We start from the raw sequence: 13,725 nt of genomic DNA, 5'->3' as shown, positions 1-13,725 counted from the left end.
GAAACATTTAACTATTTACAGAAACATTTTTGAATGTGCTTCCATTTGCAGAGTCTAAGTCATAGAAGTAAAGCTGCCTTGTTGGAAGCTTGTGTATGAGAGCCACAAGTTGCCTGGTAGTGGGGATTCCCAAAATGTCGGTAAGCTCTGTCAGTGAACTCTTTTAATTCAAGGACTTTCTGACTTAGAATAGTAATTGTTCCAGCTGACCTGTGTTCATCTTGCAAAAGTGAAGTTGGAGGGGTTGCCAGTGGCAAGACTGGAGTGAGTTCGTGAAATTGGCTTGCCCATCTTGTGCTGAGGGAGGTTGCCTACATTTGCGTTAGTACTAGCAGTAACAGCTTCTTGAGCTATGATCAACAAGCAGTGTACCTCTTGGTCAGGAGGTTGCACATGCACAGAAATAAGCATGCCCGTCCTGATGGCAGACATTGTGTAGCTTGCAGTGCTGCCACACTGTGGTGGGGGTTAGCGGCACACTCCCTGGCAGCAGTATGATGTTGCAGCAATATCCGCCTTCTCATCACTAGTCGCAGACATAGGTCAGGCTGAGTACAGGGCAGGCTAGATGGGTCTGGCAGACTTGGAATAAATTTGGTGGCAGTTGATGAGACTGGAGAAAATAATAATAGTACTAGATAAGTCTGATTAGAATTAAGTGGTGATGGAGATTTTTAATGCTCAGTTTGAGAGATATGGACATGTAGAGCTAGACAGACAGCATAAATAGTCAAGTCTATCAAACAAGTATGTATTGCAAAACAGAAATAAATCAAGTTCCCAGCCCCATAACATGCTTCCCTAATTATGGATGTGTGACATGCAACAAAAAGCTTCAAGACATTTTTCTCTTATCCAGAGTGCTTACACACTATTACAAAAATACATAACATGAGCAGTAAGATGCAAACAAAACCTGACTGTGTAGACGTGCCTCAGTTGTAAAGTCCCACCCAGTCTGAGGGGTTGTTATTCTTGCCAGTTAATTGGTCTCGGTGTAGGTGTTCAGCTAAAAGTCCTCAAGGAACAAAAAGCTGCGGGGGCTGTAACAGTCATTTAGTAGAGTATAGCAGGCTCTTGACTTGCTAGTATCTGACTGTTTTTAGTGCAGATTTTGCTATAGTACCATAAAGGAGTAATCCTGAGTAATGATGTTTACTAAGGTGATCATTTTACCTTTATAATAAACCTGTAAGGACTTGAGAAAACAGCTGATCTAAGAATGACATTAGGTCACCTATTTAAAGTGCAGTTTCTCCCAGAAATCAGAAACCTGGAATGTGGCAAAGATAATGTCCTAAGCCCAAGGTATGTGAGCTGACGTTGAACACTACAACTAGCCAGCATATGTCTGATGTAGTCCACATCTGTGCTTTATCAGTTTTGTTCTTAAGTTTTGTGCACCATTTGCTCTGCCCTAAGCAACATGCATCATTGTGAACTCTGGGGGGTCAGTCGTCTACTGATATTTAGTGACATATACCCCTGGCAGTTGTCAGCTGCATTGCTACTAAACAATTGCACTACTAGTATATAATTATAGTATTGGGTTGGACTGTCTTCTACTTATCCATCTTACAAATATACCACTTGTCTGAAATTTGGCAGTTTTTTTGTAGTGCAGGCAGGAGGAATTCCTTCTTTTACTGTGAGTTATTGGCATCGGGTTCCTGTAAGCCATCCCTGCTATACTGATGTTCATTAAATAACTTCCAGCAGATACACAGTGGAAGCAGGCAAACTTCTTATTACTTCACCCCACGCACCCTTATGTGTGTGTAAATAGTGAGGATAGCTCACCCACGCACCCTTGTGTGTGTGCATATAGTGAGGATAGCTCACCCACGCACCCTTGTGTGTGTGCATATAGTGAGGATAGCTCACCCACACACCCTTGTGTGTGTGCATATAGTGAGGATAGCTCACCCACGCACCCTTGTGTGTGTGCAAATAGTGAGGATAGCTCACCCACGCACCCTTGTGTGTGTGCAAATAGTGAGGATAGCTCACCCACGCACCCTTGTGTGTGTGCATATAGTGAGGATAGCTCACCCACACACCCTTGTGTGTGTGCATATAGTGAGGATAGCTCACCCACGCACCCTTGTGTGTGTGCAAATAGTGAGGATAGCTTACCCACGCACCCTTGTGTGTGTGCATATAGTGAGGATAACTCACCCACGCACCCTTGTGTGTGTGTGTGCAAATAGTGAGGATAGAGGAAATGTACAGCAGAATCTCATTGCATCTGAAACAGGATTCTCCTGTAGTGGATTTTATTCTTCATTTTCCATTTGAGTCTTTACATGTTTCTGATGTTTTGTAGAATTTGTATATCTGCCTGCAACACATAAACATACACACACACGCACACACATAACATGCACAGAAGTTTGTATATCGATATGTCATTCTGAAAAACTGTCAGTTTTGTTGCCTGCTTAAAAGCCCTAACTAATTTAGAAGCAGTTAGCATTTTCTTTAAAACTATGTACTATTTTTTTTTATATAATGAGTAGACCGCAGCTTGGTTCATGAGCAGCATGAATATCCATTCAGACTTATGCAACATGCTTAGCGGCTTACCTTTAAGTCATATTGTAATGTATAAGAAAAAAACAAATGGTCCAGGCATCAGCAGGAAACGACTATATCATTAGCTTTTATTATAAAATCTCACAAGCGCTTTCACCCTGACTCAAATGCAAGGCTTTTTCAAGTGTAAAACAAAACACCACACATAACACTCCCATTTAAATACCCTCATTCATAAAAAGAGTGCCAAAAAGATTTAAAGTAATATACACAGTCTTACATCTAAAATACTAAACAAAGTAACATTGCTCAAGGTCACTTCATCATTAAACATTCAAAGGCCTCATATCAAGTACATACTAGTCAGTACTAAAAATATTCACTTGACAAATCAGAATAAAAAGCAAAAAAATTCCAACAATCCCTATACAGTCATAACTTAAACAGTATTTTAAGGTGCTGAAAGAATAAAATAATAAAAAACACATAAACATTAATGTGTGCTAATATATGGTAATTAGTTGGTAGCACCTGGGTATGTTACCAAAAGTTATAAAACTTTTTATTATTACAATTTTTCAGCTCTCTTAACTAAATAGGGCTTAATAGAGATGTGGTCATTCAATCCTGGGGGTTGAGCTGCATTTAGTTTTAACTGTCAATAGGTTTCCCTACAGCTTAACCAATTCTCCCAATCACCAACCCTGGGATTTACATGAACTTGTTTCAGGATTCCAAAAAGAAAACCTGTGTGGTTAGGTTCCATATGTAAATGTCTATACAGTGCATTATTCAAGTTCTTTTTCCTAATATTATAGGTGTGCTCATAAATACGTTTATTAAGTGCCCTTTCGGATTTCCCTACATAAAACCTGGGACAGTCTTTGCATAGGGCCAAATATACTATGCCTGTAGTGGTACAATTACCTTTCCTAAAGTGCACTATACTTCTCGTGTAATTGTCAAAGGTAACAATTACTTTATCTGTAATGTGTTTTATTCTTTCAGCACCTTAAAATACTGTTTAAGTTATGACTGTGTAGGGATTGTTGGAATTTTTTTGCTTTTTATTCTGATTTGTCAAGTGAATATTTTTAGTACTGACTAGTATGTACTTGATATGAGGCCTTTGAATGTTTAATGATGAAGTGACCTTGAGCAATGTTACTTTGTTTAGTATTTTAGATGTAAGACTGTGTATATTACTTTAAATCTTTTTGGTACTCTTTTTATGAATGAGGGTATTTAAATGGGAGTGCTATGTGTGGTGTTTTGTTTTACACTTGAAAAAGCCCTGCATTTGAGTCAGGGTGAAAGCGCTTGTGAGATTTTATGATAAAAGCTATTGATATAGCCGTTTCCTGCTGCTGCCTGGACCGTTTGTTTTTTCTTATTAGTTTGGTATACGGCCACTTGTCTTCTTTTTTGTATTCATATTTTTGTTGTGTCTTTCGGCTTTTCCAGGTTAGGGGTCGCCACAGCGGAACTCCGGTCAGCTAATGATTGGCAGTTGATTTTTACGTGCTGAGTTGCCAGTCCTGACACACAACCTTCAACGAAGGTACGCCCATTCACGCATGTCTCCACGCAGAAGATGCTCTAGCTGAGAATCGAACCGGGCAGCATCTTACTGTGAGGTGACAACGTTACCGCAGCACCACCACCGCGGATTTTTCTATTCATATTGTAATGTATGTTTTTTCCCATGCACCCATACTGTAAAGTTAGTCATATAACTTTGGGAGCATTCTGTTTATGTAAACTGTGCACTATATGAGATAAGGATAGCGTTACTAATATAGTTTCAACTCTGTAATTTTTGTAGTCCAAACTTGAGATACTTGGTCACTTGTATACTGACCATTTTTGAAAAAACCTGCTAATTTGAGACCAGTTGAGTGAACACGATTTATACCAATGTAAGTGTACAACTTTCTTTAATGATTTGTAGTTTCTAAGATGTATTAAAGAGGGTGTGCAGAAGGTCATCCCATGCACTGGGAGGTTGAGGTGTTGCCCTCTATATGATAAAGTTTTCTTTGGTCGGCCGTGGTAATGACTGAGTGGACTTTACATAAACAGTCATCAGTTAATGACTGCTGTAGTTTGAGACTGATATTTTATTTTCTTACAGAGAGACAGATATTCCTTTTTGCTTGTTACAGTTTGTCTCATTTTAAGAAAATACTGATGTTGGAAAGTATATCTCAGTGTACCATATTTGTAATATAAACTGTCATTCTTTCATATTTAATGACCTGTCTGATTGTACAGCTTGGTACACTGATGGTGTTTAATACATATTGCTCCAGTGGTATTAGGAGCTCTTTTAAAGGTGGTGTGTCTTTTGCCAGCATTCAGAACTGATTCATGCCTGCCTTTTTGTAGTACGAAAAAAAACATCAATCTTCTGCATTGTAAATTTAACCTTTCTTTAGTAGTGTTTTGTTAAGTGCAAAACGTGTAATAATTGCTCCTCGGGAACAGCACAGGATTAGCTGTAGCTTTCATAACCATTTGCACTTTCCCACTTTTGTTCTCTGTTAGCTGTATGGATCCAGCAGGTCTGCTGTCTCTTCCTTCATTCTGTTTTAAAGATTACCTTGAGTACTGGAATGAGAATCTTGGATAGCATTACATGCATTTACTACTAAATATGTTACTTGTATGCTGAATGCAGCTTTCATGATCTATCCTCTTCACTGCCTTTGAATGCTGACAATTTACTCTGCAATTTCCTGAATGTATTTGTTTGGAGCACAGTGTTTAAGGGAAGTACTTTAGATGTGACCGCTGCTGCTGCAGAGAAAAATTGAAGCTTTTTTTCTTTCCTCATTGTCTATTTTCATTTACTCACGCTGAAGGATCTTTTTCCAACTGACTGTAACTGACTGTGACACTGAAGCAGTGTTATATGGTGTTGTGCTCACTACTGCCACATCACCCCTTGTGCATTGTATGACAAGTGATCCTGTGAGGATTTGTCACGATGTAAAAATGAGAGTGAGCGACTTAAGACAAGAATGCCATGTTGTACACAAGGACAGAAATCTTCTTTCTCTATAGTTTGTTACTCGGAGATGATCTTTAACATGTCACCGTGAAGAAAGACTTAGGGTGACACCAGGTCTCTGACATACTTTTTAGGTTTTACACCTAACGCAAACTAGATGATATTCTGAAAAATGTCATCGGCACCCTTAAACCCCAGGAAGAGCTCTTCCTCAAACTTTGCCCAGCACCCTGTTGGCTAAGTACTAGAATACCAGCATTTCACATTTTTGCTTGTCTCAAGAGACAGGATTTTCTATAGTGCAAAGCAAATCTTCAGGAATGAGATCTGATATTAGTAAATGCAAAGGAAAATCACACATTAATGTTTGTCCCTTGTGATGATAGTTCCTTTGATCTTACGATTATGACTAAGTGATTTGGTAACTATGTTGGGTTTGCTGTGCATTTTTTGCAGTTTCTGAAAAACTGTCATGTTATACAAACTAGTTTCACATTCTTCTAAATATTAACAGGACTGAGTTGCTTCTACTGTATTTACCCTCCTGCAACTTGCACTGCTTACACTTAATTATTACTGAAACTGCTAAAATTACCCACATGGTATAAAACTGAGATGATAAAATAGTCCAGTGGCCATGGCATAGGTTATCCATCTGATTAGAAGGAGCAAGACAGCTGCCATGTTAGCATGCAACCAAATATTCACTGTGCTGCAGTTTATTAAACCAGCTGTTAAATGCATCCATTTCACAAATGAACAAATACACTCCAGGGTACTCCATTCAAGAGTAAATATCGCCGCCTGCCTGGTGTGTGTTATGAAATTAATTAATCTCTGAAATTCTCTCTAGCCCGTGGTGCTTTGTTTGTATATTCCTATGAAAATGCCCCCTGTGTTGAATGACCATCTTAGTTCCTGTCTTTGTCATTTGAATAGTTGTACATTTTGTAAGAAACACTTTTCAAAGTAAAAGTGTTGAACCATTGCTTAAACTATATATTTTTTCATCTTTGCAGCAGAATGGCAGATGATGCCCGATAGTTTTTGATGGGGAGCAGAGATTTGCGTTCTGCTGGAATTAGTCTTCTAGAGACTAAACAGGGGGCTTTTTTAGACTATGTTTCATGCTCAAGACTTACAGAAGTATAGCTTTGATAAGAGACTTCAGTGGCAGTGAAAAATAGCTAGGATGAGTTATGTAGTTCTGGGGCAAAAAGCACATTACTGGCTATGAAAACAGCTAGGTTGAATTATGCAGTTAACGGAAAGTGGCATTTAATTAAGTTTTTTCTTTTCTTTTTTTTTTTTTTTTTTTGAGAATACTGTGTTGGTTAATTATAATGTAATGATTTGCACTGCAGATACTGTGGGGACTACTTTAAAAGCTAATTCTTGATTTTATGACCTTTGCACTTCCAAATCACCCTGCCCTGCTTTCTTGGTGTTATGGTTTTCTAATCTTTTTAAAACTGACATCTGAACTTCCCATATCGATTTCAGACCACATATTACTTTTAACATGCTTGACACAGGCCTCATTCAGAGGGCAAGGGATGATTACAGCTGGTTATAAAGTGTATAGCACATATTGCATAAGATGGTTACTTGGTGAAGCAGAATGCAGTGCCAACAAATAATTTATCTGGACTGGAGAGCTGTATTATGCAGATGTGAAATAGATTGCAATGTTATACTTACTGCTAAATGTATTTCAACTGATAAGAGCACACTGTGTTTTGTGTATCTCTGCATCAGTCAGTCTTCAGGCAGTTAAGGTACTTAGTGGAGGCAGGACTTCTTGTAAGTGAAGTTTCCCATTCAGTAAACTGTCCAGCCAGCAGCATGCAACTGTCTCATGGTGAGCTTACCAAAAATAGGAATGGCTACATTTTGCAGCAGCTAGGGTATTGACAGATAAGATGCATTTAGTAACAGGTAAATGGAAGGTTTGTGGAGCTATCCAGTCTCTTATTCCCCAAGACCATATTTTCTAGTAAAATTCAAAAGAAAGTCATAAGTGCTGGTTATACTGCAGTTATTTTTATTTATTTATCTGATAGCAACTCTTCTCATCTGTTAAATATAACTATCTTCCAAGCAGATAAAAACAGTAGCTCAGTTTTTGTCATAGTTCAAGGGTCATTTCAGATATATATAGTAGAGGCATTATTGATGGTATTGGTTTGGTTCCTTGGTGCAGAATATTAATACAGGTGAATGGCTGTACTCTGTAGATAAAATTCTGTAGCTGTTGTATAGATGTACAAGAATTTTCAAATGTCAAGTTATGTATATATATATATATATATATATTTCCTCAAGTGTTCATGTTATGCTCCTTTCTTTCTGTACTAGCTGCCTCATCGAAGAGTGACATTTTCATCAGCCAATCAAGCTCAGGACTTGCAGGATCCATCACAGCATAATTATTATGACAGTGGGCTTGAAGAATCTGAGACCCCAAGCAGTAAGTCCTCATCTGGTCCCCGGATTGGTCCACTTGCACTTCCAGAGGACCATTATGAACGTACTACCCCAGATGGCAGCATTGGAGAAATGGAACATCCAGAAAATGGTAAGTGGTTATAACTGTGGTGGAGGGTTGGAGGTTGTGACCACTGTAACCTGCATCACAGCATTTAATAACCTTTTTTTCATAGATAGCTTCTCTTTCAGGAGAAGAGCAAGGCCTTTTGTAAGAAGCAATAATTAATATATATATATATATATATATATATATATATTTATATATATATATCGTGTCTTTCGGCTTTTCCCGGTTAGGGGTCGCCACAGCGGAACTCCGGTCTGCTAATGATTGGTAGTAGAGTTTTACATGCTGGCTTGCTGGGCCTAACGCACAACCTTCAACGAAGGAACGCCCGTTCACGCATGTCACCACACAGAAGACACTCTAACTGAGAATCGAACGGGCAACGTCTAACTGTGAGGCGACAACGCTACCACAGCACCACCACCGCAGTATATATATCATAAAATCAGTTTTAAGTTTTAAAAATGCACATTTTATAAGTGGAGAAGATGAGTTTGCGGAAGCCATATTCTGGAGTTACCCTCCTAGAGCTGACCATGTTTCCACTGTATGGAATGTGGTCACACAGGCTGGAGTTTTGATCTTTCTTTAACTGAACTTTATTTGTATTGAGTGGGAAGTTCAAGAATGAGGGCTGTCTTGGCTCTTAGTCTGAGAAATTGAAAAAAAAAAGGTACTGCTTCTGTGGAGACACATTAATAATCACAAATGAATCATCTGTGTTAGTGTAGTTAGCATTTCTTGCATAATTGGTTTTATTCAGAGGGGCAGTCATTACCATACAGTAAGTTGCAAAGCTTCACAGGATTTCAAAGAAAAAGGATACTTTGGAGAACCGGAGTTGAAAAAATTGGAGGCCTTTGTATCTACAGATGGTAGTAAATATTTTTTTTCTTATGAACCAATAGTTACCCGATTGCTATAACATTATCTGTGGTTCTTCCATGTCATCATTGGTAAACATAAACCTGCTGAGGCTTTCATCATGCCATTACTGGTGAACATAAACCTGCTGAGGCTTTCACCCTGTCATTACTGATGAACATACACCTGCTGAGGCTTTCACCATGTCATTATTGGTGAACATAAACCTGTTGAGGCCTTCACCATGTCATTATTGGTGAACATAAACCTGTTGAGGCCTTCACCATGTCATTATTGGTGAACATAAACCTGCTGAGGCCTTCACCATGTCATTATTGGTGAACATAAACCTGCTGAGGCTTTTACCCTGTCATTATTGGTGAACATAAACCTGCTAAGGCTTTCACCATGTCATTATTGGTGAACATAAACCTGCTGAGGTTTTCACCATGTCATTATTGGTGAACATAAACCTGCTGAGGTTTTCACCATGTCATTATTAATGAACATAAACCTGCTGAGGTTTTCACCATGTCATTGGTGAACATAAACCTGCTGAGGCTTTCACCATGTCATTATTGGTGAACACAAACCTGCTGAGGCTTTTACCCTGTCATTATTGGTGAACATAAACCTGCTGAGGTTTTCACCATGTCATTATTGGTGAACATAAACCTGCTGAGGTTTTCACCATGTCATTATTGGTGAACATAAACCTGTTCAGGTTTTCACCATGTTATTATTGGTGAAAATAAACCTGCTGAGGCTTTCCCCTGCCTCATATGCAACGATACGATAAGACTTCTTTTCACTTCCAGCAGTCAGCTAAATTATAGGAAATGTTGAAGAAAAAACAGCAACTGTAAACAGAGCTCAACAAAGATTGCAGAGTGTGTAATACTGGGGATGCAGGCATTGAACTACGGCTAAGCAGTTTTCTACCTTTGTACCAGAACTGCAGCTGCTGTGGTAATAGCATGCATTTCCACACATACTATTTGCTACTGATGTATGTTTTAGGACCAATTTTACATTTTAAACAATAATTCTACCATTTGGTTGGTAATGTTTTCTTGACATTGCCCCTTACAAGTTAAACAAGTGTTATGTTTTCATCTAGATTAGTACCTGAATTAGTATTACTCAGTTGTTCTTCATTGCTCAGTCTGAAATTCATGTAAATCTGTTACATTGAGTATGAATGTACGTACAACTGGTGGAACTTTAATACAAAAGTATGTAAATCTACTTCACTTGTTAAACTCCAGTAGTTGCAACAAAATTGTCTCGAACATGAATGTCTATGCAAATCTTTTACTTTGATTTGTAATACATATAACAGTGATGGAACTTTCCTCCCCTGGCCTTCACCGAAAAGGGATTTTTTTATGAACCAGTAGGACTTTCCCAGTAAACAAATGGAAATAACATTCATGCAGTAAACTGTCAGTTAACCGTCACCCATGGGGATTGGTAAATACCTGATAACTGTAGTTCCTGGTTGCTTGAGAGTTACTATTAAAAAATAGGCCTGACTAATACTGTACCCTATATCATTTGTTTGGTTTGACTTGTTCTCAGGTTGAGGAGAGAGGGAATTTATTCCTATCTCCCTTTTTAAAACTATAAAACTCTAAAAACATATGGTATGTTTCTGCAGGGGGGACAAATAGTGCAACACATGTAAATTGTACTGTATTTCTTCAAATTTTTTTTTTTTTGCCATTTGCTTGAGAGTGCTGATTGCTTGAGTTCCGGTTAACTGAGAGTCTACTGTACTTAGATTCGTATACCCCAGTGCACTGTCTGTTACTTTCCTGCAGGTACTGCTCAGTACAGTTTCTATTTTAGGGCAACTCTGAGTAAAGGGAGAACTTCAGTTTTGTTTTTCTTACTTTTCCTATTTTTCTCAGTTTATTTGACATCATAGCTATCGTATTTAGAGATCGGGGTATGAGGAAAAACTTATATTTGATGATTTTTTGTAAATTGTTAAGCAGTTTGGCAGACTGTGTGTGTTGGTGTTATGCCTACTGGATGTTTCATTTATGATATTTTGACTTTCAGATAAATGAAGTTCCATTTTAATCACTAGCAGTTTTCAGTGATTCCTACCATTTTGCTAAACACACGTCACAAGAATCTTTTTTTTTTTTGCAAGAGACCAAACCTTTTTATACCCATCATGTCAGTTTTACAATCTAAACTTGGTATTTCTATTGTCATACATCAGTGGAGAAGGGAGAAACTGTCCAAAACAGCTCACATATGATTTGTGTAAACAGTAAAATTTACAAATTATGATCATTAAATTAAAATCGGATCAACTGGTTTTATAGAAAAAGTAGAACAGATATACATGCTTATTTGTTTCATGGCTACTGCTGTGAAATTCCAGTGGCTTCTGATGTTGTTTGTGGATGGGATTATTAGTAATGTCTTTAGCAGCACACTGCCTTGACGGTGTAAAGATGTTCCTACTGTTGAGCCATACCTTGGCTCTGCAGGTTAGGCATTTTCAATAGAAATGTGCCATACGCATGCCAGGCTTGGGTAATAGACTACCATATCACAGTGACTGTAGCAGGGCTAAAGAACAGCAAGAAATCATCTTGTCAGGATAACTTCATCTTTTTCCTGGGAATGTGGAGGAGTCATGCTTTCTGTCATTTTTCTGGTAGTGTGGTGCTTGCAGGACTGTCCTAGTAGCTGGTAAGTTTGAGCTGCTGCAGTGCTGGGGATGAATTAGCTGGAAGCTAAACTTGCTGACCATAACTACTGCAATAGTTAAAGTAACTAGATATTTTAATCCAAACTAAGCATAATTGTTCAAAGACATTCTGACTATAAAATTTGCATAAAATTGAATAGAGTGATTTGAGTTTATTTGCCTTCACACAATGTTAAGTTCTTATGCCTATCTTTAATTACCTTTGGTGCCTTGTGTCCTTGCAGCTTAGATCTGCAAACATTGTGGCAGTGTTACCATATTTGAGTGACCATTTATTTCTAATAAAGGGCTAGATGATACTGCTGTAAATAAACCCAGCACTTTAGAAGCAACTCCTTTACTCAGTTATGTCCATCCTTCATTGAAGGGGACTAAAGGGTGTGTAGCTTAATACCTGCATAGGTGAGGTTCCAAACACAGCATGCCAATTTAAAATAAGTCCTCCTTTTATCTCATGTGCTAGCGCACACATTTTCTTTACTAATCCTTTGCTCTTGGAAGCATTGTGCTGTGTCCTCCACAGCCTATGTAAAACCTCTGTTGTGGGCTTCTGGAACTGCATATTCATAATTTACTAACATTTGTTCAGCAGGGTGAAACTGCCTTAAGTCCAGTGAAAGAAAATTTGATTAAAATAAATAAATCAACAAAACAAAATTAAAGATGTTATACCAAACTGCAGAGGAGGTGTTAGCATAGAACTGGATTACCACCAGAACATTGTACCAAAAATGTATTAATTCTAAACTTCAAAACAGGAAGAAAAAAACACTAATGGGACCCCATGTGGACTGACAAGAGTACAAATGAATGCACGGTTTATTTTAATCAACCAGAGCCCTGAATTTAGTTACTGCTTCCCCAGATTGACCATAGCACCTCTATAGGAAAGATATTCTGTGCATGAACACCCTGTATACTGTTCATGCTGTCCTTAAACCCTTTGGGTCAACTGTATAATCTCTGTTTTGCCAGGTAGTCTTCAGAATAGAACCTCTCCCCATCTCACTGACCTGGCCACTTAACCATAGTGTTATTTTCCACAGTTCTTTGACACACAGTAGGACTCATGTGTGTATATGTATATGTAACATCCTACTAAAGTTAATGAGTGCATGTTTGCTTTAATATGTGTTTCATGCTGACACAGAGTTGCAGATAAGGGTTCTCTTTTCACTGAATCATCATTGATCTGTGCATGCCATCAGAACTGTAAATGTCCACACAAAATTAGTACGTTCTGCACTGGACATTCAGTATTAATCTCCTATCCCTTTTCTTGACTTGGATAAATGCTGAAAGTGGGATTTGAATCTGGAAGTAAATAAATAAATCCTTTGTAACATAAGTAGGTATTGGCTATTGGCCCTAAGGCCTATATAAGCCTAGCCAAAAATGTACCCTGGCCTTCGCCACCCAAGAAAATTATTTTCCTCTGCCCCTGTTGAGCAGAGCCACAGAAGTGATCCCTGGGGCAAATTTCCTATTTCCCATCCAATCATCAAGATTTTTCTTGAGTGCTAATGAGGAGCTTTTTTGATATAGATAGGTAGTTGTTTGTTCCAGAGTATGGGAAGTCTCTGAGACAGGAATCTATCCCTCCAGCATGTTCTGTTTATTGTGGTGACAAGCTTTAGGTCCCTAGAGTGTGTAGCTTGGAGGGACTGGGATTTCTTTAAGTGGAGCATGTCCAGCAGCTCTGGGTTTGACATAGCTTTGTATGTTAGGCAGAGATAGCCTCTGAGTAGGCGATGTGCGACAGAGTAAAGCTGGAGTTTTTTGAGACAGTCTGTGTAGGGCATCTGTTTGAGGCTGGTAATCCTCTTTGTGTGGTATTTTTCTTCGGCCTTTCCAGTTGTTGTAGATGTCTTGTGAGGTACATACCAAAAGGGGCATTGTACTCTATAATGGGTCTAATGAGTGATGAGTAGAAGAGAACAATTACCTCTTTTTTCCTGGATGAGAAACCTTTTGTGATGAGGTGTGCCATGTAGAAGGATTTCCTGACTACTGTGGCGATGCGAT

General features: G+C 38.5%; 1 protein-coding gene across 4 annotated transcripts in view; it reads left to right on the top strand.

Moving 5' to 3' along the window:
* Nucleotides 1-13,725, top strand: part of PCDH1 (protocadherin 1) — a 1,308,367-nt gene that overhangs the window by 763,058 nt on the left and 531,584 nt on the right. For all 4 annotated transcript variants that reach the window (XM_044069421.1, XM_044069422.1, XM_044069420.1 and 1 more), the window contains exon 4: nucleotides 7,907-8,126. In XM_044069421.1, the coding sequence (XP_043925356.1) occupies nucleotides 7,907-8,126 (220 nt within the window). The remainder of the gene's footprint in view (nucleotides 1-7,906; nucleotides 8,127-13,725) is intronic.

This window comes from Protopterus annectens, chromosome 4.part0, assembly GCF_019279795.1.
Source record: "Protopterus annectens isolate FY-2018-M chromosome 4.part0, PAN1.0, whole genome shotgun sequence".
NCBI classification, from domain to species: Eukaryota; Metazoa; Chordata; order Ceratodontiformes; family Protopteridae; genus Protopterus; species Protopterus annectens.
Note: the sequence above shows the minus strand (reverse complement) of the source record. Positions and strands in the feature narration are given on the sequence as shown.